This window comes from Dendrobates tinctorius, unplaced genomic scaffold (assembly GCF_039654945.1).
Source record: "Dendrobates tinctorius isolate UK_male_01 unplaced genomic scaffold, ASM3965494v1 ptg000104l, whole genome shotgun sequence".
Taxonomy (NCBI): Eukaryota; Metazoa; Chordata; class Amphibia; order Anura; family Dendrobatidae; genus Dendrobates; species Dendrobates tinctorius.
Window position 1 is genome coordinate 11,965,895 of NW_027361772.1, and position 23,529 is coordinate 11,989,423.

The 23,529-nt window shown below is 46.6% G+C and overlaps 1 protein-coding gene across 4 annotated transcripts in view; it reads right to left on the reverse strand.

Annotated features, from left to right (window-relative positions):
- Positions 1–6,355: 6,355 nt before the first annotated feature.
- EVI5L (ecotropic viral integration site 5 like) overlaps positions 6,356–23,529 on the reverse strand; it is a 70,995-nt gene continuing 53,821 nt past the window's right edge. For all 4 annotated transcript variants that reach the window (XM_073588758.1, XM_073588757.1, XM_073588755.1 and 1 more), the window contains 6 exons: positions 21,714–21,854; positions 21,451–21,615; positions 16,943–17,089; positions 15,929–16,024; positions 15,717–15,812; positions 6,356–11,912 (listed from right to left, as the gene is read on the reverse strand). In XM_073588758.1, coding sequence (XP_073444859.1) covers positions 11,625–11,912; positions 15,717–15,812; positions 15,929–16,024; positions 16,943–17,089; positions 21,451–21,615; positions 21,714–21,854 — 933 coding nt within the window. In that variant the 3' untranslated portion in view covers positions 6,356–11,624. The remainder of the gene's footprint in view (positions 11,913–15,716; positions 15,813–15,928; positions 16,025–16,942; positions 17,090–21,450; positions 21,616–21,713; positions 21,855–23,529) is intronic.

The following is a 23,529-nucleotide window of genomic DNA, read 5'->3' on the forward strand; positions in this document are numbered from 1 at the left end:
TGGAGAATCCTTCTACCCAGGCTCGCGTCCGCTGAAGCCTGAGTATGGATATTGTAGTGCTTTGCGAATGTGTGCAGACTGGACCAGGTTGCCACCTTGTAGACCTGTTCTGCCGATGCCTGGTGCCGAAGAGCCCAAGAAACGCCCACCGCCCGAGTGGAGTGTGCTCTGATCCCTGCTGGAACAGGTGCTCCTCTGATGCGGTAAGACTCCTGAATAGTCGACCAAATCCACCTGGCTATGGTCAACCTTGAGGCAGCGAGTCCCTTCCTGCGACCCTCAGGGAGCACCAAAGGCGGGTCTGTCTGATAAAAGGATGCCGTCCGTGACACATACCTCCTGAGAGCTCTCACCAGGTCCAACGTATGAAGAGCCTTTTCCACACGGTGTACCGATGCTGGACAAAAAGAGGGCAAGACAATATCCTCATTAATATGAAACGAGGAAACGACCTTCGGCAGAAAAGGAGGAGCTCGTCTGAGAACCATCTTATCCTTGTGCAAAATCAGAAATGGGGTCAACAGGATAGAGCTGCCAGCTCCGAGACCCACCTGATTGATGTTATAGCTACAAGGAACACTACCTTCCAGGAAAGGTATGACAAAGAGACATCTTGTAGCTGTTCAAATGGAGTTTTGTTGTGAGTTCATTCTCTGGTTCACCAGTTGTGAGTTCTCCTTCCAGAATCCCTCTGGTGGTAACAGGAGGTAGTGAGGCCGATTTGATCGGTGGAGATCTGCCACCTGAGAATGAGGATGACGATTGGACCTCAGGAGTCTCAGATTGGATTTAAGACAGCCGACGCCCTATTCAGTTGCTGGTGATTCCTTCTGGCTTGTCAGCTCTTGGTTTTCAGCTCTGTTCCAGTCATCTAAAGCTAAGTTTTTCTGCTAATGTTCACACTTGATTTTGTTGGTCTATTCAGTTTTTTGTGTGGTCAGCCAGCCCCGGCTGATTCAGTTGTTGAAGCCTAGCTGCTTCAGGGCCTTTTTCATATCAGCTGGTTGGCTTATGTCTTTGATAGGGTTTTGGCAGATTGCAGACAGCAGCCTTCCTGTCCTTTCCTATCTAGGTAGTTTTGGGGCCCCGTCTTTGCTCAGTCTATCTTTCTGTGTTAGTATTTTCATCTTGCTTCACCGTCATTATATGTTGGGGGCTGCCTATTGCTTTGGGGTCTGCTCTGGGGCAGTTTAGATTTCCCCTTTCTTTCTTTAGGCCTATGTATTTCTCCGGCTGTGATCAAGGGGTCTAGGGCATCATAGGAACCCCCCATGGCTACTGCTAGTTGTGTTGATAGGTTCAGGGGTCTGCAATCTGATAGTTGCTTTTGCCTCCTACGGTGACTCATTCATAACAGTCTAGGAACATCGTAGGTACGCTCCACAGCTGCTGCTAGTTGTGTGGTAGGATCAGGGATCTGCAATCTGCATAGTTACCAACCTCTCTGGTTTTCTGTGACTTAGCTTGTTTTGCTTTTTTCTTCTCTGTGACCCATTCATAACAGAGCTTCCTGCAGAACGCCTAGGACCAGGTTAAGGTCCCAGGCGTCCAGAGGGGCCCTATAGGGAGGTACCAAGTGGGAGACCCCCTGAATGAAGGTGTTTACCTGCAGATTGGTAGCAATCCTGCGCTGGAACAGGATGGATAAGGCCAATATCTGTCTCCTGATGGAACTTGGAGCTAAACCTGAGTCTAAGCCAGACTGGAGAAAGGCTAAAATGTTGGGAATAGAGAATCTCAGTGTAGAACAACCGCGTTCCCTACACCATAGGAAGAAAATCTTTCAGGTGTGGTGGTAAATATGTGCTGAGGCGGGCTTCCCGCCTATAACCACTGTAGCAACCACATTGCGGCCGAACCCAGCCTGGGTCAGAATCCAAGATTCAACGGCCAAGCCGTCAAACACAGGTCCCCTGAGTTCGGGTGGTAGACTGGGCCCTGGGAAAGCAGGTCTGGGCGCTCTGGCAGCCGCCAGGGCATGTCAGCGAGTAGCTGCACTAGGTCTGCGTACCACGTCCGACAAGGCCAATCTGGGGCAAGCAGAATTACTGGAACCCTCTCTGCCTTAACCTTCCTGATGACCCTCGGAAGTAGTGGCAGCGGAGGAAATAGGTATGGGAGGCGAAACTGGTTCCATGGCAGAACCAACACATCCACGGCGATCACTTGCGGGTCCCGGGACCGAGTGACAAACGTGGGCACCTTGGCGTTCACCTTGGAGGCCATCAGGTCCACATCCGGAGTTCCCCAACGTTGGCAAATCTGCCGGAAGACCTCAGGGTGTAGTGACCATTCCCCGGACGCAAGACCCTGTCGGCTGAGGAAGTCTGCCGTCCAGTTCTCTATGCCCGGGATGTGGACCACCGACATCACCGAGTGGTTTCTCTCAGCCCAGTGGAGGACATGCCCCACCTCATGCATGGCCACCTTGCTGCGGGTGCCCCCCTGATGATTTATGTAAGCCATAGCCGTGGCATTCTTCGATTGAATCCGGACGGGACGGCCTGCTAGAAGATGATGGAAATGTTGCAAAGCCAGCCGGATCACTCGTATCTCTAGCAAGTTGATCGGGAGGCGTGCTTCCCGCGGCGACCAACGTCCCTGGGTCGTATGATGGCGAAAAACCGTTCCCCAGCCGAGGAGACTGGCGTCGGTTGTGACCACCAGCCAATGGTCCGGAGGAAAAGGTTTACTCTGAAGAAGGGAGGAACTGATTGTCCACCACCCGAGTGCCTGTCTGACCTGTGCGGACAATCAGCATTGGTGGTTGAGAATAAATGGGTTCTTGTCCCAAGATGCCAAGAGGGCATGCTGCAAGGGACGAAGATGGAGTTGGGCAAATGGAATTGCTTCCATTGCTGCCACCATTTTCCCTAAGACCCTCATGCAAAAACGAATGGTATGAGGGACTGGTTAGCAAAGTGCCTGGACTCTCTGCCGGAGAGCTAGGGCCTTGTCCCGAGGGAGAATTGCCAACACTCGGGAGGTGTCGAAGATCATCCTAAAAAAGGAAAGCCTCAGAGCCGGAACAGGGGATGATTTCTTCAGATTGACCAACCACCCTAAGCGGGAAAAAGTATCTAGCAAGATGTTGACGCTTTCCTCGCATGCTCGAAATGAAGGGTCCTTGACCAAGAGGTCGTCTAAGTAAGGCAAGACGACTATGCCCCAGGAGTGCAGGATGGCGATGACGACCGCCATGACCTTTGTAAACACTATGGGGGCAGGGCTGCGAACTGGAAATGTAGGCCGTTGACAGCGAATCGTAAAAATCTTTGATGCGGAGGGAAAATGGGGATGTGCAGGTAGGCGTCTTGATGTCGATAGAGGCCAAATATTCTCCCCGCCCCATGGTAGATATGACTGAGCGGAGAGACGCCATCTGTTAATGTCTGATCCTGACAAATCTGTTCAGGAGCTTCAGGTCCAGAATGGGTCTGACAGTCCCATCCTTTTTGGGGAATGTAAACAGGTTGGAATAGAAGCCCTGAAATTTCTCATTTTCCGGAACGGGAATAACGACCCCATTGTGCTGGAGCAATTCGATGGCCTTGAGTAAAGCCTTTGCCCGGGTATCGGCTTTGGGAGGAAGGGAAAGAAAAAAAAGTCTTGGGGGGCACTTGACAAATTCTACCTTGTACCCCGAAGATACCAGCTCTCTTACCCATGTATCATGTGCGATGGTGAGCCAGACGTGGCAAAACCAAAGTAGGCGACCGCCTATCTTGCTGGTGTCGCCCGGAAATTGCCTTGAGTCATTTGGCTGAAGATCATTGGGACCTAGGTCCCCTTGACCTGGGCTGGTGGGTACGCATCCCCCCCAATTGGTTGGCTCTATATGAGACTTGACGATCCCTGTCCTGGTTGGTAAGACCTGAAGCGGCGGGGTTGGCAGCTGCAGCCCACCTGCGGTTGCGAAAGGACCGGAAACGTGCCTGAAGCTGGTGACGAAATGGCCTTTACCCTTTGCTGAGGGAGAAAACTGCTCTTCCCCCCCGTGGAGTCAGAGATGAGCTGATCTAACTTCTCACCGAATAGACAGCCGCTCTGATAAGGCAGGGAACTTAGGGATTTTTTGGAGGTTGAGTCTGCCCGCCATGTCCTCAACCACAGAGCCCTCCTAATGGAAATTGCATTCGCAGCAGCGAGTGCCGCGCAGTTAGCCGCATCTAAGGACGCATTGATTAAGTAGTGTCCGGCCAAAGAAAGTCATCTGATTTGCGATTTCTGATACATCTGCTGGTAGGTCCATACCCTGCAAGGCTCTGTTTAATGATTCTGACCAAGAAACCATGGCCTTGGCTATCCCAAGTTGCCACGAACGAGGGGGAGAGTGCTGAACCTGACGCCTCAAACACTGAGCAAGCCAAGCTCTCTATGAGACGGTCAGTGGGATCCTTGATAGAGGAAACATTAGGTATGGATAACAGGGTTTTAGGGTGAGTGCACACGTTGTGGATGGGGCTGCAGATTTTTCCGTGCGGATCTGACTAAATCCGCAAATAAATCCGCAGGTCAAGAGACCTGCGTTTCGACACCTGTACAATGGAGCAGGTGTAAAACTGCTGCGGATTCCGCACAAAGAATTGACTTGCTGCGCATTTGAAACCGCAGCAAATCCGTGCGGAAAAATCCGCAGCATGTGCACTGCGTTTTTTGATTTCCATTGAATACAATGGTACTGTACAACGCAGCAAAATCTGCTGCGGATCCGCAGTGCCAGCAGAAACCGCAACATGTGCACACAGCCTTAGAGGCCAAGCGCGACATGGGTGGATCTACCGTTGGGGATTCCGCCCACTTTTTACGGAGATCAGGGGTAAATGGGTATCTTGCCTCTAGCACCTTCTGGAATGAGAAACGCTTGTCTGACTGTTCCCTGTGTTGTTTCACTATGTCCTCAAACTCTGGGTGAGTGCCAAATACTCTGAGGCCACTTGACTCGCTTAATTGGCTTCATCGTCAATCCCAAGTCTGGTTCATGGCCTCGATGAGGCTGTCAACTGTTTCGGGTGGTTGGGGGTAGCACTTACCCCAGTACTGTGCCCCCTCACCATCCTGGAAGTGCGGAGCGGCTGCTCCTGATTCAAAAATGCGCGCCTCAGTTGTGGGCGGGCTGCCGGAAGGCGTCCTGGGGGGCGAGATTTCCGCTTGCAGCCTAGTGCTGGTCGAAGCTGGGGGCTAAATTTTTCGCGCCCGCCTGAGCCTGGGGGGGCGGGCCCGATGGAAGAGACGTCGAGGGGGGCGGGACTTCCGCCTGCGGCCTAGCGTCGGCCGAAGCCGCGGACTGGATCTTTGGTGCCCGCCCGCGAGGGGAGCGGGCCCACCGGACACAGAGGCCTAGGCCAGGGCGCAAGGATCCGGCGTTGCCGGACGCTACGGTGCCCAATGGCGCCATACTTGCAGCGGAAGCTGCACCCGCACGGCACTCAGGGAATAGGGACATCAGGCCTATGGGCCGGACTGCCCCGGGGAACACCTAAAGGAGCCCTCCCAGGCCACCCTCCTCCATGATCCCCCATGATGGAGCGCTTCAATCCAGCTCAGGTTAGAAGGGGGGCTGCACAAAGGACGGTGCAGGCACCCTAGCTCCATCTTCCCCATAGGGGATGAGAGGGACTGTCCACCACCGCAGTCCTTGGCATTGGTGATGCAGTGGGGGCCGCAAAGACTGTCGTATGCCTCTGTACAGCCTAGGGATTCAATACCTTAGGGTGGCCAGGGCTGAGTCCGGTCTGCATCATGTCCCACATTGCGGGAGTGGATACGTGGAGGCGACACTCCACGTGCTCGCCTGTTGTTGGTTTGGGGAGATCGGACCCTTTCAATAGGGTCCATCGCCCCGTCTCATTTTCATAGGAAAAAAAAAAAAAAGTCTGGGAGAAAACCAGACGTGTGCCTCCAATGGACACTAAGCATGAACTGGTTTTGCCTGCAATGGGGCGAGGGTGTATACTAAGGAGGAGGATCTAACCTTTTTTCCCATTCACTTAGTGTCAGCCTCATGGCGGCAGTAGCATACACCCACAGTCCTCTGTCACTCAATGAGGCGAAGGAGAAACTCTATTTTCCACCTTTTACATACAGAATGTCAGCGAGGGTCATCTATGGAGGCATAGGCCTCGAAAGTAGTATGGTGGCAAGTGACGGCACCATCCAGAGACCCATGAGGTGCCCACTTCGCTGCAGTATAGAGCCAGTAGACAGTACACTTGTAGACTTGGTGGGGCGAGTATGAGTAACTATGACGTAGCTCAGGGCCTGACCCATCCTAGGCTCGGTCATACAGCTGGTTCTGCCCCATGCAGGTTAATGTATCCCTGACAGCAAGCAGCAGATAGAAAAGAACACAGAGTTTATTAGTATCAATGTGAATGTATTTATTGAATACAGTGAAGCTGTGGCCCCCAGGGGTCACTACAACGATCCCCACTGGATCCTCTGGCCACACGGGTCATATTAACCAGGTGAAAAGTGCAGAATGTGTGCGGTGTATGGCACTATCATAACACGACAGGTAGAAGTTGACAGAACCGCAGAGGACTCTGGAAATCTGTTCAATAATACAAAGAAAAACTAAAAAGGTGCAAAGTGTTAAATCACTGTCTGCAGACCATCGCGTCTCACCAACCAGCCAACATATGGCAGCAGAAGGTCATCCTAATACCAGTAACCCCCTGCATACAACCCTTCTCGTGACTGAAGATCACACTTCATTCTTGTGTACTGCAAGGAACTAAAGTATATCCCAAGAGCCTGCACAGCATCACTCCAATGCTTTACATGTCTGCAGAGCATTGAGCCAACACCCCATGGCTACAACTCTGCTATTCCCATGTACAGTCGTGCATCACTAATGTGCTTTAAAAATCCTCAATTCCTCATCCGCCTTCTGAGCACCACTCCAATCCCACAGCCCTGCAGAACATCACTCTACCATGCCTGTAAAGCGTCTTCCTCAATCTCACAATCCCTACTAGTCGCACAATACCTTATGGTGCTGCAGAGCATCACTAGCCGCACAATGCCTCATTTACTGCAGAGCATCACTCTAATCTCACACTTACCCTTGTACTGAACATCTCCGCACTCGCACAAGCCCGATGCCGGCACATTTCCAGACCCCAGACAGAGAACCGCCAGCCTTTATCTCTCCGCTGCCGCCCCTGAAGCATTTGGCACGCATAACGACACAAACATTTAGTGCTATGTACACACTATACACATATACACAACGGGGGTGCGAGCCGCTCCCTGCACGGGACACTAACGCCGGGATGAGGTCCGTCCGCTGCAGCGTCCGACACTGTACACAGCTCCTCGCAGCCGGAGGATGAGATGTCAGACAGAATCCCGTAATCTCCCCGTGGAATATAGAAGATCAGTGTAAATGAAGCGCTGCGGAGCGCCGCGGCGGGGGGCTTATTGCACGTGAAGTCAATATATATATATCTGTATTGTATAGACTTTATACATTTTCAATACTTTGACTCTATAAGGATCAAGGCCTCAGGCATCAGTTTTCCGTCATGTCACCACAAGCTCCATGTGGGGGAGACTTAAACCCCCCGGTGGCTACAAGTCACCCATGTTGCTTCGAACCGTAAAAATTAACACATATGAACATCAACATTTTACATGTAAAGCACTTAGAAGTGTTGATAAACTTTCATATATAAATATATGCAGCACTTGTCCCATTCGGATCCTGTTAGAGTGTGTCTTATACTCCAGAGCTGCATTCATAATTCTTCTGGTTGTCTTTGGAAAACAATCAAGTGATAGACTCAAAAGATCGCTGGTTCCCAATTATCATCCAGTGCAAATCGCTCATTCGTCTGGTGATTGCATTGTACCAAACACATCGTTATCGGCATCACATCGCCCGGTGTAGCCAGAGGTTGTGCTGCCAGTAACATGGCGCTGTTGAGGGGACAGATTGTAATAAAGATCATTTTTTACTTATAATTTGAGGCAAATAAACAAACGCTGAACGACTCATTTATAGACGAGCAGAGATTGTTAAAGGCAACCTGTCAGCAGGCGTTTGCTACGTAATCTGACAGCAGCATGATGTAGGGGCCAAGACCCTGATTCCAGCTATGTATCACTTCTTTATCACTGGGTTAAACATCACCGTTTTCTCTGCTGCAGATCTAGCAGAGCTCAAGAATGCTGAGCCCTGTATAACCCCACCCACACCCCTGATTGGGACCTTTCTGTGTATACTGTATAGTTACTGATAGCTGCTAATCAATGGTGGGAGTGTGGATGGACCAGGAGGCACGAGACACCTAGTCCTCTAATTATAATCTGCCAATAAAACACTGATTTTATATAAACAGCAATACACAGCCCAGCAAGTGACTCATCACTGAAATCAGGGTCTCTGTCCCTACATCATGCTGCTCTCAGATTACATAGCACAACCTGCTGACAAATTCCCTTTATATTGTTATTTCTATTATGGGTCTTCAGAAATACACTGCTCCCCTACCTACCGGCATCCTATGAGCTCTTAATCTGAACTGTGCGCTCTCTGATACACAGCAGTGCTTGCAAGCTCTATAATAAAGAGCTTGTAAGCGCTACGCTGCTTTACTAGGAGGCTGGCCACAGCTAATACACTGCAGAGGTGGCCGGTAACCTAGGCAATGAGCAGTAAAACTATAAGGCTGTGTTCCCATGATGAGTTTTTGATGTTGCAGATTTTCTGCACCATTAAGTAAAATAGATTTAAAAAATGTGCAGCGTTAAAAACTCACCAAAAGCTCATTACGGGAATGTAGCCTAAAGTGAAAAATCCTTCCTTTCTAGAGAACAAAGAAGAATTTTTGTAAGAGATAAATTCTTTTTACAAGAACCTTACAATTTTAGCCCAGTAGAGATAATGAGAAAACCCTCAAATGTGGTCTGAAGGCCACTGGAAATTTGCTTGGAAGAAGCAAGGATTGCTGGGGGTGTAAGAACTCTGCAGAATTAGGAATACAGCTCTGGATTAAAACACAGGTTGTAGCTCAGAATGGGTCCATGGTGTATTAAGAGATGCTTGTGTAGTTTTCTTAACCTTTTCATGTAATTATCTCTCTGTAAATGGGTAAAATGATATTCATAAGGAGGTATAGGATCTGTCAGCCGAATATGGCGCATAATTACGAATACAGCTCTGAAGCATTAGGGTCAGTACAAGCTACCGTAAGTATTGTAGTGCATTTACAAAGTGACTCCACTTTTTTGACACTGTAAAAAAAACAAACAACTGAGCAATATGAAGGCCATTAGTTTCCCAACAATTAAAGGGACTGCTCTACATTTTATACAATATGCCAGACGTCTGTAACACTGCGACTACAGACATTAAACATAAGGCTAGTGTAAATTTCATATCTCGGACTCCTTGTAGGTAACAATGAGAATAGAAAATGAGCCACAGATCGCTCGTGTGATCGTTACGATCGGTCCGAAGCTTTTACAATAACGAAAATAGTCATATAGAAGTATGTACAGTGTAACGCGGCTTGTCCTGGAGTGTCAGGAATACTGCAGGTAGGAGGAGGACATAGAACGGGCTGGTTAGCGGGTGCGGCCATAAGGCTTTCTTGGCAGAGTTTGGTAAACTCTTACAGGCACCCGATTCTTATGTCAGCTGCCAAATGGGTAAGTTATACTCTATAGAAAAGGGGAAGCCACGTTACAAAAATGAATGACGGCGGTCGACTTTTTTTTACAACTCTCGGTCACATTCCCTTTTTAGTTCATGGACACAGTGCCATAAGAACCGATGTACATACAGCCCTGAGGTCAGACGATGGGAGGCGGGTTCCCGGAAAGGAGCCCCTGAGATTGGCTGTAGAGGGAAAACATCACACGAATACACAACAACAAATAAATCTCCCATTTTTGGGAGTCGTTTAAAGGGGAACTCTGGGGCGAAACGGAGGATTTGAAATGATAAGAAATGCAGGGCCTGATGGGGCAGTAGTAGTTGTAGCGTCTGGACAGATCAGGACCAGCCTCGCTCATTCCCAGGGCGATCAATAAATACAAACCATGTGGGTTCCCTTAAAGGGAGACTCTGAAGTGCCAGATAGTGACACTCCACCTCATAAAAGAAAAATGTCACAAAATTAAAATATCTGCTGCTCTCATTTTTATTCTTTCCGGCATAGTCCTTCTGATTCTCAGTCCCTTTTCCTCTATGAACACTGTGCTCTGGAACTCTGAGCCACTCCCTCTGCACTGGATTGGTCCACGTGAATGCAGGAGGGGGGCGTGTCTCATATTACCATAACAGCGTGCATAATCTACACTAAGTCACTCCTCCCTCTTTTGGACTGGTCCATCTAACTACAGGGGGGGATGTCTCATACTACCGAACAACAGTGTGAATAATCTAGCCTGAGGCACTCCCCCTCCCCTGCTCTTAAGTGGACCAGCCTGGAGGAAGTGGGAGTATCCCAGTCTTCCAGAGCGCAGTAGTCATAGAGGAAGCTGGCAGCCATGGATACACAGAAAGTCTCAGAAATTAAAGGGAATGTCAGAAAGAATAAAAAGGAGAGCACCGGGTATTTTATTAATATATTATCCATTTATTGTGAGGTGGATGGCCCCTTTAAGGTTCAGTATGGTATGTAATACTAAATATTAAGCTGATCAGAAGTGTTCCCTTGACGTATATAGAGGTATATACTGCCATCTTGTTACTGGTGGTGTAGAAGACCTGTGCCTGGTAGAGGCAGTCATTGCCAGGGCTTGAGATGGATCACGGACTGTGACAGAGGCACTTCATGGAGCAAACAGTGGATGCCGCCATTTTTAAAAGAATCACTTGGTCACCTGTTACAGGGGTTTTAAGGGTTATTATAAATAAAACTTGACACCGTATGTACTGGACCTGGCAATGTTGACCGCAACGGTGACATACACTGGGTTCATCGATACCACACTACCTAGAATGAATTGGGTCCATGATGTACATCTGTGATCACTAGGAGAGCCATGAAAATAAACGACACCCCATGACACGAAGATGATCACCCATGTAATAGCTGGATGCTTTTAAGACATGCTTTGTATCATGTCTGTGACTAGAAGATGTAGAGAAACCTGCTAAATACTGTATAAAGGTGTCAGGAATACTGATCCATATATAGTTTACGAAGAATTACACTTAGAAAAACTGTAAATGGGTCACAGACTAATTTTCCAAAATGATGGGGCTTCTTTTGCCCATGTAGTGCAAGTTGGGGATTCGATATGGGACTGTAAATTGCCCTATTTCCCCTTGACCCCTCAGAGGTGTGGCTGTTAGGGAGGGGTAAAGCTTGTAGATGTAGCGTTGACCTTCAGATTAGTATTATAAACTACATTTGATCATGAGAACAACTTCATACAAGAGTCTTGTTCGATGCTCCTACCGACTGGCACAAGTGTACCTCATGTGGTTCATACTCGCCCCTTGAGTTAGCAGCAAGGTTCCTCTTTGGGGTAAGTAGGAGCAGTTCAAGCACCCATTATGTACCACAAGATTCTGAAAGAGGAAACTGAAGCTGTTAAGGTAGTTCATTCTAAAGGTACCATGAATCATTCAATGCTGCGCTGCTTCAGTCTCCTCGCACCCTGTGCTATTCCTCCTCTGCCGGCTCAGGAGGTGTATCGGATGTGGCTCCGTTAGTTTCAACTCCTTCTTCACTGTCAGAGCTGGCAGAACTTCTGAGAGGCCGCAGGAAGCAAGCCTTGTGCGGAGAATGAGGGTAAAGGGCATCCTGCAAGGCTCCGAGGGGCCGGGACAGAAGCTCTTCATCTGAAGACGGAAGTGAGTCTTCATCTTCTTGCCCTGAGCGGGAGGAAAGGTCCAGTCCATCAAAGGAGATGGGATCGGAGTATGGTTTATGACCTCGAATAATGAGGATCTTTGGAAATGCAGGAGAAAAAGAAAGAAACTGTAAAAATATGACACCTATCGTACTGGAGAACCCACAACCTCAAAATGAGAAGTTTTACAAAATGTATCTATAGAGATTAAACGTAACTGATCATCGAGCGAGATGTGGAAACAGCATTTGATGTTGGACTGCCAATCGCTTTGTTCTATCGGAGATAAGCAGAGGCCAGACATGTTTGTTAGTGGGTTTCTCAAAGAGAACACAGGCGCGCTTGCCAGAGTCAGGGCTCCTGTGTACAGGTGAACCGGCTGTCGGCCAAAAGATTGACATTATTATCACTCGGCCGACAGCCATCTAATGTGTATGTCCATCTTAAAGAAGTTGTCCACTATTTCGACAACTACTTCTCATACCGCTTGCTTGGCCCCGATAAAATAATAAAGCTTATAAACTCCTCTCCCGTGCCGGTGCCGTTCCCGTGGTGTCAGCACTCGCTCTCCCAAGGACTCTCGTACAGTGTCGCGACACGTGATGCCGGCGCCCCAATTAGTGTTGGCACCACTGTCCTCGCCTTCTGTCGAATTGAGCAGGAAGAGGAGGTCTGAGATCAGACTAGACTTCCTCTTCATGTTTGATTTGTCTGAAGGTGGAGACAGTGACGCCAGCGCTGATTGGGATCACGCGTCACAACATCGCACGATAGCCCTGGGGAGAGCGAGTGCGGACACTGCGGAAATGGCACCGGCACAGGAGGTGAGTATAGGATTTATTATTTTATCGGTGCCAAACATTTTGATCAAGAAGGGGTTGCCCTAGTAGTGGTCAACTTCTTTAAGGAAGCAAACTGAGCCCTATTGCTAAATGATCCGGCAAAGTGTTTTGTTAGCTCTCCTGGGCACTCAGCAATGGGGCACAAGCCCCATTTACTCTGTTCTTAATTTTTCCAGCCTCTGCACAAACGATAAAAAAAAAATAGTTCATGCAGCCTGTGATACATACAGTGGGGAAAAAAAGTATTTAGTCAGTCAGCAATAGTGCAAGTTCCACCACTTAAAAAAATGAGAGGCGTCTGTAATTTACATCACAGGTAGACCTCAACTATGGGAGACAAACTGAGAAAAAAAAAATCCAGAAAATCACATTGTCTGTTTTTTTTTCATTTTATTTGCATATTATGGTGGAAAATAAGTATTTGGTCAGAAACAAAATTTCATCTCAATACTTTGTGATATATCCTTTGTTGGCAATGACAGAGGTCAAACGTTTTCTGTAAGTCTTCACAAGGTTGCCACACACTGTTGTTGGTATGTTGGCCCATTCCTCCATGCAGATCTCCTCTAGAGCAGTGATGTTTTTGGCTTTTCGCTTGGCAACACGGACTTTCAACTCCCTCCAAAGGTTTTCTATAGGGTTGAGATCTGGAGACTGGCTAGGCCACTCCAGGACCTTGAAATGCTTCTTACGAAGCCACTCCTTCGTTGCCCTGGCGGTGTGCTATGGATCATTGTCATGTTGAAAGACCCAGCCACGTTTCATCTTCAATGCCCTTGCTGATGGAAGGAGGTTTGCACTCAAAATCTCACGATACATGGCCCCATTCATTATTTCATGTACCCGGATCAGTCGTCCTGGCCCCTTTGCAGAGAAACAGCCCCAAAGCATGATGTTTACACCACCATGCTTTACAGTAGGTATGGTGTTTGATGGATGCAACTCAGTATTCTTTTTCCTCCAAACACGACAAGTTGTGTTTCTACCAAACAGTTCCAGTTTGGTTTCATCAGACCATAGGACATTCTCCCAAAACTCCTCTGGATCATCCAAATGCTCTCTAGCAAACTTCAGACGGGCCCGGACATGTACAGGCTTAAGCAGTGGGACACGTCTGGCACTGCAGGATCTGAGTCCATGGTGGCGTAGTGTGTTACTTATGGTAGGCCTTGTTACATTGGTCCCAGCTCTCTGCAGTTCATTCACTAGGTCCCCCCGCGTGGTTCTGGGATTTTTGCTCACCGTTCTTGTGATCATTCTGACCCCACGGGGTGGGATTTTGCGTGGAGCACCAGATCGAGGGAGATTATCAGTGGTCTTGTATGTCTTCCATTTTCTAATTATTGCTCCCACAGTTGATTTCTTCACTCCAAGCTGGTTGGCTATTGCAGATTCAGTCTTCCCAGCCTGGTGCAGGGCTACAATTTTGTTTCTGGTGTCCTTTGACAGCTCTTTGGTCTTCACCATAGTGGAGTTTGGAGTCAGACTGTTTGAGGGTGTGCACAGGTGTCTTTTTATACTGATAACAAGTTTAAACAGGTGCCATTACTACAGGTAATGAGTGGAGGAAAGAGGAGACTCTTAAAGAAGAAGTTACAGGTCTGTGAGAGCCAGAAATCTTGATTGCTTGTTTCTGACCAAATACTTATTTTCCACCATAATATGCAAATAAAATGAAAAAAAAACAGACAATGTGATTTTCTGGATTTTTTTTTCTCAGTTTGTCTCCCATAGTTGAGGTCTACCTATGATGTAAATTACAGACGCCTCTCATCTTTTTAAGTGGTGGAACTTGCACTATTGCTGACTGACTAAATACTTTTTTGCCCCACTGTAATTCAGCTTTAGCTTTGAGTAGTGCACAAGAAATCAGCCCAAGCTCACTAAATTATGTGCAGGTTACTCCGTGTTACCTGCCTGTAAATATACTGTGTTTAGTTGTGGCCAAAAGTTTTGAGACCAACACAAATTTTGGTTTTCACAACGTTTGCTGCTTCAGTTTTTATAGTGTCAATTTGTATTAACTCTGGCTTGTAATGAAGACTGATCTGTTGAATTGCAAATATAAACATTTATACATTTATCAGATCATCAAAAACTTCAAAAAGAGAAAGGTTCAATTGCTGTGAAGAAGGCATTAGCGCACCCAAGAAAGTCCAGCAAGTGGCAAGACTTCTAAAGAGGATCTAGCTACGGGATCAGTTCACCAGTGCAGAGCTTGCTCAGGAATGGAAGCAGGCAGGCGTCAGTGCACAGTTAGGGGATGGCTCTTAGGGGCAGAAAAAAAGCACTTCTCTCATCAAAAACAGACTGACAATCTGCAGGAAGTAGAGGGATTGGACTGCAGAGGACTGGGATAAAGTTATACTCTCTGATGAAGCCCCTTTCTGAACTGCTGAAAGAATGACTGGAGAAGAAAAGGTGAGCGCTACCATGAGTCCTGTGTCATCCCAACAGTAAAACATCCTGACACCATTCATGTGTAGGGTTCCTTTTCATACACGGATGGGGCTCACTCATTATTTTGCCTAAGAATGGTGCCATGAATAAATAAAGGGATCGAATCATCCTCCAAGAACAACTTCTCCTAACCATGCAGGACCAACTTGGTCGTGAGCCTTTTCCAGCATCATGGAGACTATGTCACAAGGAAAAGTTGGTAACTTTATGGCTAGCTGAACAAAACATTGACATTTTGGGTCCATGGCCAAGAACCCCCCCCCACTGAACACCTATGGTCAATCCTCAAAAAGCAAGTGGACAAAGAAAATCACAGAAATTGTGATAAAACCCACCACTGATGAGACAATGGGTCATTAGTCAAGACTTGGCCCAGAAGTTGATATAAGGGTTGTAAATATTGAGACTTCATGTAAACTTGATGGATTGGTCAATAAAGGTGTAAAATCTTATGAAATGCTGACTGAACTCCAGTAACCACAGAAACAGCCGACTAAAAGATCAAAAACACTGAAGCTGCAAACTGTGAAAACCAAAATTTGTGTCAGTCTCCAAACTTTGAGCCCCGACTGTAGACTGGCTCTCCAGGTAACGACTTGCCTCCTGCCTCAGTTCTTCGATCTGGTCCTTCAGTTCTCGGATGTACTGGGAAGAATCGGAATCATTCAGTTTCCCTTTTATCACCCCCTCTTCTTTCTAAGTGGGAGAAATAAAGTTCAGTCCTAAGAATGTGACATCTGTGACAGATCATATAGAGGTTGGTGGTAGTGCACAGAAATCTAGGGGGTCCACACACACGGAGAGTCTCTCACCTGTATCTCCAGTTCTGCTATTCTCTGACGCATTTCTGCCACTGCCGCCATACTATCTGCTTCTCTCAGCCGCACTGCCATCACCTCTTCTTTATTCTGAGAGCAAGGAAATGGATCTATTATCGTCAGGTTGTCTGGGGGGGGGGGCCGATATCTGAGACCCCCCACGACTCAGTGTAAATGAGGTTGTCATGTGTATGGGTCTACAAGAGCAGAACAGAGCACGTGCGACCACCACTCTCAGGAAGTGAATGGAGAGGTGGTCATACATGAGCAGTACTAGTCCATTCACGCGGCAGTCTCAGGACCGATGTGGTGGTGAGAAGTGATGGCAAACTGTAAAGGTCCACTCCCAGCAGTTTGATCCTCACAATCATACATTGACTATGGGGTGTATAGGTGATAAATGTTGCTGGTGGGACAATTCCTTAAAAAAAAAAAAAAAGACCTCTCACTTGCCATAAATAAGTAATATTTTTCACCTGGTGTAAATGCCGCTGTTCTGAATATAGGGCTGTTTTTCTTTTGCTCCTGTGCCTCTCCGTTCCGGAGATATGGCCTCCTCTTTCCTGTATGCAGTTTTGGTCTCATTAGCCAAAAGGGCATGGTCCACAAGAAGCCCACATAAGGTTGATGATAACGCCCACTTGGATAACTAGACTAGATTTGTATACAGAAATGGAGGCCATATCTCAGGAACAAAGGGGCTCTGGAACAAAAGAAATACAACGCCGGATTTGGGAGAACAGCGCCATTTCCACCAGGTATAAAAGGATATATTTATGGCAAGTGACCGGTCCCTTTACTATATCCCTTTATTGGGGAATCTGGTGATCTCATTGTAATTTTCACTGGGTTGAAAACAGTCAAAGAGAATCTCAACCTCAAATGTATTTATCCTTTACTTTTCAAAGTCGCTCTAATAATCCAGACTGTGGCACCCGCTGAGCACTTTAGATTCCAGACTAAAGGAATGTCACTTTCCGCTCTCTGTCACAGATGCGAGACCCTCACCTTACATTCGGTGACTGCGTGCCTCCGCTTGTCCTCGCTCATCTGAGACTGCAGGGCCTTGTACTGCGCGGCCTCGTTCTGCAGCCGGTCTCGCAGCTCCTTGCACTCTTTCTCCAGACGAGACAGCTGCTTCTCGTGCATCACTTCCTGGAAGATACAAAGCTTCCATGTACTGGGATTCCCCTGAACTAGTCCAGGACGCACGGGTTATCCAGGCTGCTCTACATCACTACTGTACCTAACATGCATCATTAGAACGTTTCCACTGACCTGTAATAACACATTCTGATGTCAGAACCGGACGATTCTGGACGTCGTCCTCTCAGACAGGCGGCTACAGGACTGGATCAAACTAACGCAAGTGAAAAGCTCACACTGTTCAGTTTCCAGAAGCAGATTTTGGTGGGAGGGTATAACATGCCGGGCATCCAGCTGGAAAGGACATTTGGGAGAAGAACTGAGAGCTGCTGTATCTACTCTCAAGCAATCAGAATGGCTGAGAACAATCTTAGTGATACTGATTGGCTGAGATCACTGGACAGACATCAGCTGACAATTCTCCTCCCATATGTCCTTTTCAGTTGAATGCTGCTTCTGGGAACTATACTTTGGGAACTTTTAGCACCCACTAGTGTAAAGGGAACCTGTTAACCGGTTTCCCTCTTCTAAACTCTTCACTAGTGATGAACGAACATGCTCGGATAAGGTGTTATCTGAGCATGCTTGGGTGCTAACCGAGTGACTTCAGGATACATGAAAAATATATTGAAGTCCCCGTGGCTGCATGTCTCGCGGCTGTTCATAGTCACAACACAAGAAGAGATTGTCTAACAAACAGCACATCCAAGACACTGGTTAGCACCTGAGCATGCTCAGATAACACCTTATCCCACCACATTCGCTCATTACTAGTCTTCACCCCATAAACACTAATCTGGGCATTCATTTGACCCCTGCAGCCAACAAAACTGATAAAAATGCACTTATTACTTCTCCCCTGCCGAATACCTATCAGCGCCGACTGGTCTGATGGATCTGCCTCTCCGACTGCTGTCAGTCTCAGAATTCAGACCCTTTGCCTCGGATTCATATAGATGTCTTCTGCGTCATCCCCACTGAGCGATCCCGAATTGAGCTGAAGATCAGTACATGCTCATTTCGCAGTACCGCGCTCAGCGCAGCGGAAATAACCGTCCTATGTGCAGGCGGCGTCCGGTATTAGTTCAACGGCAACAGCAAGAGACAACTTGTGTGGATGACGTAGGGGGCGCTATGAACATCAATAAGATGCTAAAGAGATGGATTCTGGTCTGGGCCCGCTCCTCCGACTGCCACGCACTGATTGTACGTGATAAGCAACTTTACAATATACAGTGCCTTGCGAAAGTATTCGGCCCCCTGGAACTTTTCAACCTGTTCCCACATATCATTCTTCAGTTCAAACATAAAGATAACAAATGTAAATTTTTGGTGAAGAATCAACAACTAGTGGAACACAATTGTGAAGTTGAACGAAATTTATTCGTTATTTTAAATTTTTGTGTAAATTCAAAAACTGAAAAGTGGGGCGTGCAATATTATTCAGCCCCTTTACTTTCAGTGCAGAAAACTCACTCCAGAAGTTCATTGTGGATCTCTGAATGATCCAATGTTGTCCTAAATGACTAATGATGATAAATATAATCCACCTGTGTGTAATCAAGTCTCCGTATAAATGCTCCTGCTCTGTGATAGTCTCAGGGTTCTGTTTGAAGCACAGAGAGCATCATGAAGACCAAGGAACACAACAGGCAGGTCCGTGATACTGTTGTGGAGAAGTTTAAAGCCGGATTTGGATACAAAATGATTTCCAAAACTTTAAACATCCCAAGGAGCACTGTGCAAGCGATCATATTGAAATGGAAGGAGTATCATACCACTGCACATCTACCAAGACCCGGCCGTCCCTCTAAACTTTCATCTCAAACAAGGAGAAGACTGATCAGAGATGCAGCCAAGAGGCCCATGATCACTCTGGATGAACTGCAGAGATCTGCAGCTGAGGTGGGACAGTCTGTCCATAGGAAAAGAATCAGTCATACAATGCACAAATCTGGCCTTTATGGAAGAGTGGCAAGAAGAAAGCCATTTCTCAAAGATATCCATAAAAAGTGTTGTTTAAAGTTTGCAACAAGCCCCCTGGGAGACACACTAAACATGTGGAAGAAGGTGCTCTGGTCAGATGAAACCAAAATCGAACTTTTTGGCAACAATGCCAAACGATATGTTTGGCGTAAAGGCAACACAGCTCATCACCCTGAACACACCATCAACACTGTCAAACATGGTGGTGGCAGCATCATGGTTTGGGCCTGGTTTTCTTCAGCAGGGACAGGGAAGACGGTTAAAATTGATGGGAAGATGGATGGAGCCAAATACAGGACCATTCTTGAAGAAAACCTGTTGGAGTCTGCAAAAGACCTGAGACTGGGACGGAGATTTGTCTTCCAACAAGACAATGATCCCAAACATAAAGCAAAATCTACAATGGAATGGTTCACAAATAAACGTATCCAGGTGTTAGAATGGCCAAGTCAAAGTCCAGACCTGAATCCAATCGAGAATCTGTGGAAAGAGCTGAAAACTGCTGTTCACAAACGATCTCCATCCAACCTCACTGAGCTCGAGCTGTTTGCCAAGGAAGAATGGGCAAGAATTTCAGTCTCTCGATGTACAAACTGACAGAGACATAACACAAGCAACTTGCAGCTGTAATCGCAGCAGAAGGTGGCGCAACAAAGTATTAAGTTAAAGGGGCCGAATAATATTGCACGCCCCACTTTTCAGTTTTTGAATTGCCACAAAAATTTTAAATAACCAATAAATTTCATTCAACTTACATTTGGTATCTTTATGTTTGCTTCTTTCTCCTCCTGGACTGATCTTTCATTCTCAATTCAAGGCCATCACCTGTATTCGGTGAAGACAGATTTTCCAATTACGGAAATAAGAGATGGCAGTTGGTGCTTTTAAAATTCTATGCAGAGAGGGGAGGAGCTAGCGGAATACAGACATCCTGCTGCAAGTTCTCCTGAAGTGACAGTTACAGTTCTCCATGGAACTTTATGAACACCAACTGTCATCTCCTATCTCAGTAATGGAAAAAAACAATCTGTATTCACTGAAGACAAACGTGGGAACGAAAGACCAGTTCAGAAGGAGAAAATAGCAAATTTCTCTGATAAAAAATATTACAAATTGCCTCATTTTCATGTGTACTATTGATTTATAATATAAAAATTAAAAGGTTACTCCTTCATGAATGGATGAATAAAGATTGATTTTATATATCTGTACACATGAGTCTTGAACATCATTTCTCATAGGTTTCAAATATTTTATTGTACGGGAGAAGTAAAAAAAAAAAAAAAGGATTATATCAAGTGTGCAGGGCTGTGGGGGTGAAATGCAATTACAAATTTACTTAAAGAGGACCTGTCAGCAGCTCAAAAGTGGCAAATTTGTGCTCTATTTTATTCCTGCTGCTCCCCTAAATAGTTCCTTCTTTTTTATATCCACCATACAGTTCTGGAGATATGGGCCTTTTTATTTAGTGCTAACCTTTATAGTCTTTACAAGGGGGGTGTGGGTCGCAGAGTAATAATCAGAGGAGCCTAAGGTCACGCCCCAGAGGAGCCTAAGGTCACGGCCCAGTGGAGCCTAAGGTCACGCCCCAGAGGATCCTGTGACTCATGCCCCTTTGATAAAGGACTTTAAAAATTAGCAAGTAATTAAAAGACCCATATCTTCAGAACTGTATGGCAGATTTTTAAAGGGAATCTGTCAGCAGGTTTTTTCTATTTAATCTGAGGCTAGAATGAGGTAGGGTCTGAGAGCCTGATTTCATTGATGTGTCACTTATTAGGCTGTGTGCTGTTTTTACAATACAAAGAGTGGTTTTATCAACAGGCGATGAACACTACAGGACTACAGCTCTCGTGCATCCTGGTCCAACTCCCCCCCCCCCCCCCCCATCAATATACAACGTACACAAGAAACTTGTGGTGTGGTTGGGGGCAGCTTTTGAGCTCTGCTTCATCTAAAAACTCTGTGTTACAACTACTGCACCCAGTAAACTAAGTGATAGATCACTGGAATCAGGGTCTCTTTCCCTACATCATGCTGCTCTCAGAGGAGGTAGCAAAAACATTGTGACAGCTTCCCTTTAAAAAAAAAAAAAAAAAAAATGGAAAAGTGGCCAATTTTGACTTATTGATAGGTCCTCTTTAAAGGAAAAGCAATAGGGTGGCAACCGTTTGGGAGAAACCTGTTGACAGTATCTTATAGATGTCAATATTAAAAAGGCCTCGGTGGCATAGGAAAGAGGAGATCCAATTTTAGTAATGGCATTTGAGCCCGGTTTTTCTTGGCCCTAGTTTATCGGTCTGGCCGATACGTCTACGGTCCACGAGTGTACAATCTACCACTCAATATACAACACAGAAGACAGTCACAGATGGAAAGTACACCTGACTTTCCAGAATAAGAACCCTCTGCCGAAGTTCACGTGTTTCGCTTTGAGCCATGACTTCTCGTAACCGGCAAGACATGACCTCGTCCTGTAGGTCCCCAGTTGCACTCTTACGAGGCGAGTCTTTCCAAATACCTCCACCTCCACCCCGGGAAGACAAGGACTACATAATGAAAAGATAGGAAGGCTCGTTACTACAAGTGTCGGACAGATTAGATAAATAACAGGCAAAGGAATGTACGCATAACATGTGGCGCTTACCTGCCAGCGGTCACTCAGCTCTGTCACTTGCTTCTGACCTTCACGCATAACCTGCAGTGCATGAGATTCTCTCTTCCTCAGAGACAGAAGTTCCTCCTGGAGAAGGGCGACGTTGCTTTCATCGGGGAGAGAACTGTTTCTCTAAGAAGAATGAGAAACCAGTCTTTTTCATTTTCCATACGTCTGATGGTACCCCGGTCGCTTCTAGGCACAGGACCATCAGCCCTGTACTGTGACAGCTGACCGATACACACCTTTGCTATTGCAATCATTAAAGCAGCGCTCCTGCTCCTGTCAAAGTTTTTATCCTCTTAATATATTGCACCCATCATATTATATAGCACTGTGTACTTACAATTGCTCATTTTGCCTTTCTACCCAGCTAATTTTTCTCTTTTCCTTTAGGTCTATGACATCACATGATTAAAAACTGACGAGCATTCAGTTCTAAGCTCTATGTAGAGACAGGAGGTCAATTTTCCCTGCGTGAGTCATCACTGTAAAAGTCTCTGGCAGAGAGGAAGAATAGAGCAACTGGGTCAGGAGCTAAAGAGGGGAATGATAAATGCAGGGACAAGAAACTTCCTATTTCTACATAGAGCAGAGAAATGAGAAGAGTTATCTGGGTAGAAAGGCAAAACGAGCAATTGTAAGTACACAGCGCTATATAATATGATGACGTCCCATAAACAACATTTAACACCTATAAATGGGATAGATGATAAATGTAAGATTTCTGGGGGTCGAGCTGCTGAGATCCCGAGTCCAGAGGCCGTAAGAGCCCCAAACACATTAGATAGCTGTCGGCTGTACAATGGTTCATCCGGCAGCTGTCTTGTCTGCTCTCCCATACACTCTGCCAAACGCCCCTGTATTCTCTATAGATCCTATCCCAATATGTACTGGGTGTAATAATAACTTTAGCAAATAGCTCCAATATTTGCTCCAATTAGAAATGCAGTATAGTTCTTCAGATTCACTATGTCACTTACCCTGTGTGCAGGGCATGACAGTAGCAGGTATCCATGGTTACAACCACTAACAACTAACTGTCACTATATGAGTGGTCGTAACCATAGATACCACTACAATGCCTTAAACATGGAGTAAAGGGCCTGTCACACTAAGCGATATCGCTAGCAATATCGCTATAACGTCACTGGTTTTTGTGACGTAGCAGCGATATTATTAGCGATATCGCTATGTCTGATACTTACCTCCAACCGCTCCCCCGCTGGTTATCGCTGATCGCGCGAGAACGTCCTGGACCGTTTCTCGTCGTCAGCTTCCTGTGGCGTGGACGTGGGCGGGAGGATGTCAGGATCGTCTCGTCTGACAGATAAGAAGCGACCCCCGACCCCTGCGATGTCGCTGGTGAGATCTGCATGTGTGGCAGCTCACTAGCGACCACCTAGCGATGTACCAGCGATCCTGACCGCGTCATATCACTGGTCGGGATCGCTGGTGCATCGCTAAGTGTGACAGTACCTTTAGCGACATAGCTTATCAGAAGAACTATACTATAAGTATTTGCTAATTTTATTATTATTACACCTAGTGCATATTCAGATAGGATCTTTGAGATGGGAATGTCCCTTTACGTCTCCTATGTGAATGAAATGTTAGTGAGCAAGTGCGACCACTGCTCCAATAAATTTCTTAAAAGAGGTGGTCGCACATGCTCCCTATCGTTCCATTCGCAGAGAGGAATATGAGACTCCTGTTCTCAAAAGTGGGTTCTCAAAGGCACAGTGATCACCAATATCCTTGGTTCTACCACTTTTCTACAAGCCTTCAAATCTAAGGCATAGAAGAG